The sequence below is a fragment of the Lipotes vexillifer genome, unplaced genomic scaffold (assembly GCF_000442215.2).
Source record: "Lipotes vexillifer unplaced genomic scaffold, Lipotes_vexillifer_v1.1 scaffold382, whole genome shotgun sequence".
Taxonomy (NCBI): Eukaryota; Metazoa; Chordata; class Mammalia; order Artiodactyla; family Lipotidae; genus Lipotes; species Lipotes vexillifer.
In genome coordinates, this window is record NW_006780611.1 from 9,961,852 (window position 1) to 9,966,177 (window position 4,326).

Below are 4,326 nucleotides of genomic sequence, written 5' to 3' on the forward strand. Positions count from 1 at the left end.
GTGCCCCTCAACGGGAGAGGCCACAGGGGGGAGAGGCCCGCATACCACAAAAAAAAAAAAAAAAAAGACAAACTCAGTCTGGGAAAACAGTCATCAAAGTGGATTCAGTTTAACATCCCTGGCCCCCAGTTACCCCATCTATAAAATGGGGGATAATACCATTCACTTTAGAGGGTCACTTAGGTTTAAATGACCAAACATATGTCAAAGGTCCAGCACACAACTAGCACGAATTAGGTATTCAAGCAATGGCAGGGACTTCCCTGGTGGCGCAGTGGTTGGGAATCTGCCTGCCAATGCAGGGGCCACGGGTTCGAGCCCTGGTCTTGAAAGATCCCACATGCCGCAGAGCAGCTAGGCCCCGGTGCCACAACTACTGAGCCTGTGCTCTGGAGCCCGCGAGCCACAGCTACTGAGGCCTGTGCACCTAGAGCTCGTGCTCCACAACAAGAGAGGCCACCGCAATGAGAAGCCCATGCACCGTGACAAAGAGTACTGCCCATGTGCAGCAGTAAAGACACAGTGCAGCCAAATAAATAAATATAAATAAATTTATTTTTTAAAAAAGCAATGGCAGCTGTTACTACTGTTACCATTCCTTCCTGTAACAATAAATGTTTTAAAATATCATCATAAAGGCTGGTTAAATAAATTAGAGACATGCACAAGTGTGCGATACAAAAGAAAGAGGAAACTCTTAACTGATGTGGGGTAATCTCTAAGATGTTTTAATGGGGAAAAGCAAGGTGGTATACAGCATGCTACCACAGAGAGTGGTGACTGGATCACCGTTTGAAAAAAGCAGCTGGAAGACATTTGGGGGAACATCTGAGATAACATAAATACTTTTAGACTAGATATTGTATGATATCAGGGAACTCTTGTTCGTCTTCTTGGTTGCAATAACAGTAGGAAGCTGTGTGCTGAAGTATTTGGGGGTGAAGAGTCACAATGTCTATAATATAATCTACTTTCAAATGATTCAGCCAAAAAACCAACCAACCAAAAAAACAAAAACAAACAAAAAGAAAACAAAAACCATACACACACACAGAAAAACTCCACATACGCATCTATCACATGTACAGATAAATATGGCAAAATGTTAATGATTGTTGACTCCGAGTGGTGGGTTTATGGTATTCGTTGTACTATTCTTTCAACGCTTCTGAATGTCTGAAATTGGAGGGAGAGAATATACACATATGTGCTGGTGTGATTACAAAATATCTCTAGAGGATACATAAGAAACTGGAAGTACTGGTTGCCTGTGGAGGAAACAACACAGGCGGAAGAGAGGCTTTAAGTCCTTTGGTACCTTTTAATTTTTGTACCATATGAATGTATTACTTACTAAAACAAAATTAAAATTAAAATCGCCAAGACATATTTATACAGGGCTTTATACATTCCAGAGGGACTTCCCTGGTGGTCCAGTGGTAAAGTCCCCTTCCAAGGCAGGGGACGCAGGTTCGATCCCTGGTTGGGAAACTAAGATCCCACATGCCACGGGGCAACTAAGCCCGCGTGCCCCAACTACTGAGCCCGTGCGTCTCAACTAGACAGCCCACGTGCTGCAAACTACAGAGCCCATGCACTCTGGAACCCGCGCACCACAACTAGAAAGAGAAAACGCGCACACTACAACTAGAGAGAAGCCTGCATGCTGCAACGAAGCGCCAGCGCGCCGCAGCAAAAGATCGCGTGTGCTGCAAGTAAGACCCACCACAGACAAAAGTAACAAATAAATAAAATAAATATACATTCCAGTGTTTTCAAGCGATGCTCTCATTTGATCATTACGATTCCCAGGTGAGCTACCACCCCACCAGCACAGATGTCCCACGCATGTTCCCTTTTCCTACACCGAGAAACCTCCACCATTTCCCTCCTAATTCTTCCCATTCCCTCCAACCACCTTTCCTAACCAACCCAGACCTGCTTTTGTTCTTCCCAAGCGGGATAAGAGAATGCTCTCTCTCTCTGTTGTCTCTATATTTTCAAGGATTTTTTTGTTTTTGTTTTTTTTCAATTTTTTTTTTTTGTGGTACGCGGGCCTCTCACTGCTGTGGCCTCTCCCGTTGCGGAGCACAGGCTCCAAACGCGTAGGCTCAGCAGCCATGGCTCACGGGCCCAGCCCCTCTGCAGCATGTGGGATCTTCTTGGACCGGGGCACGAACCTGTGTCCCTTGTATCGGCAGGTGGACTCTCAACCACTGTGCCACCAGGGAAGCCCTCAAGGTTTTCTTGTTTTTGTTTTTCTGGAAATTGATTGCCATGGAACAATAATGAAATATTTCATTGTTTTCCACAGAAATTTTTAGTGTTTAGCTCATGGCCTAAAAGTCAGATAATACGTAACATTTCATCTGGGGTGAAGATATGTCCGTTAATTGACCTTGATCACTGTAGCTCAGTTAGAAAAAACGCTCATGTTAAACTGATTTCTACACCCTTCTTAATCTCAACCCAACAACTGCCCCAAATACACCCTATGGCTCTTCCTCCGAAACCCTTTTGTAGAGCAGCTTTCCTTAGCCAGGCAAGGTCGGTAAGGGCTGCTTGCAACGTTCAAAGATATGGGAGATAAAACCACGATGAGATCGCAAGAACCTCGGGCAGAGAGCTGACAAGAGTGCTCATACATGTGCTCTGCCTCTCTTTACTCTCTAGTCTGGGGAGAATTTGCCTGGAAACCTGTGTTTGTGGGGCAACTTGATCAAGTTTGCTCTGAACAGATGTTGGCATTTACTACACTTATTAATACAGACAGTTGGAGGAACTGGGAAATGGGGAAGGGTTTTGAGAAGGATTTTTGCCAAAGGAAAACTCGCTCGCTTGCACTCTCTGTGAAAGCTGTGAAGTTGTGACCAAGGCCGTGGGCCTCACAGACTCCTACTCTCTGGCCAGGAAGATCAAAGGGGCCCAAATGCGAGCTTCGAAACATGATCCAGCCCAGAAGCCTCTGCTCCCTTCCCTTTTCAGTTCACCTACATGATGAGCTGCTTAAAAATCTATTTCCCACTAGACTGTAAGCTCTATGGGAGCTCAGGACACCCTGTTCACTGCTCTGTCTTCAGGCCTGGCACAGTGATAGGCATGCAGAAGCTTCTCAGCAAATAGCTGTGGGACTGCTTGACACCGGTTCCAGGCTTCAGAAGAGGCCACCTCTCAGGCCCCTCAATGGCTATCTGCGCTCTCCATTTCCTCCCCAGGCCGCCCCATCTCTCAGGGTGCTGCCTGGTGTCATCTCAAAGTAGCCCAACTCCAGGAGGAAACACTTCTGAAGGTAATAAGAAATGCCCCAGGAGAAACCCTCCCTTACCCCTCTCCGAAAATTAAGAGAGGTCTGCAAATGGCACCTTGGTTTCTGCTTAGAGGACCTCCTCCTGGCCTAAGCTAGGAGAAAGATCATGGTACGCTCCTTGAGAAGGCTGGGCACCCCTGCAAAACTTGTCGTTCTTGTCCAATTTCAAAGCCCTGAACCAAAAGGCCCTGTCTCAGAAGAGTTTCAGATGCTTGCATGTGCCCGCAGCCCCGGAGCCCGGCTGAAGCGCGCCCTCAGCAGCGCCTCGCTCACCATAAGCATGCAGAAGTCAGGCAGATGGCCGGTCATGCCGAAGACAGTGGTCTTCAGGTACTTCTCGTGGCCGGCCAAGTCGATGAACGTGATCACCTTAGTGGATTTCTCACAGATCCTTGTCCACTCCAGGCTGCCACCATGGCTGTCTGGCTTGTTTACCACATTGCCTTCACTGTCAAAGCCCAGAATGTCGTTGCCGACACTGCTGGTGCGACCAGATTCAATCTCGTGTTTGTGGCGGAAGAGCTTCTGGCGGGCGAAGCCTCTGCCATTGTCCAGCTCCCCGTGGGTCAGGACCCCCAGAAGCGTGCTTTTGCCGGCATCCACGTTGCCCACTACCGCTACCCTGTGTGAACACAAACCCATACATTTGTGTGAGACTTGGTGAGTGAGTGAAGTGGACCTCAGCAACCGGATCCATAAGGACAGGCTCAGCCCTGAGCCTCTCCAGCTCTCTACTCCTTCTATTCATGGATGAGCACATTAGAAATGCTCTTGGGGCTATATCCGGGGAGCAGAAAGTCACTCAGGAGGAGCTGAGTTCCCACCGCAACGACGTTCTCCCTTAACTTCCACGAGCCTTCCCAAGGCTGCCAGACAGAAGCCCTAAAGCCAAGAGGGGAACGAAATGCTCTCCTCCGCTACCCTGGGTTCACGCCTCCCAGCCTGAAGGGAGAGCACACGCAGCCCACAAAATGGCCACAGAACATATGGTTGGCCTCTCTCCCACTCTTTCCAAATGG

The 4,326-nt window shown here is 48.2% G+C and overlaps 1 protein-coding gene across 1 annotated transcript in view; it reads right to left on the reverse strand.

The window, feature by feature from the left end:
• Positions 1 to 4,326, reverse strand: part of GTPBP1 (GTP binding protein 1) — a 24,881-nt gene that overhangs the window by 10,969 nt on the left and 9,586 nt on the right. The window contains exon 4 of the mRNA XM_007454012.1: positions 3,581 to 3,929. Coding sequence (XP_007454074.1) covers positions 3,581 to 3,929 — 349 coding nt within the window. The remainder of the gene's footprint in view (positions 1 to 3,580; positions 3,930 to 4,326) is intronic.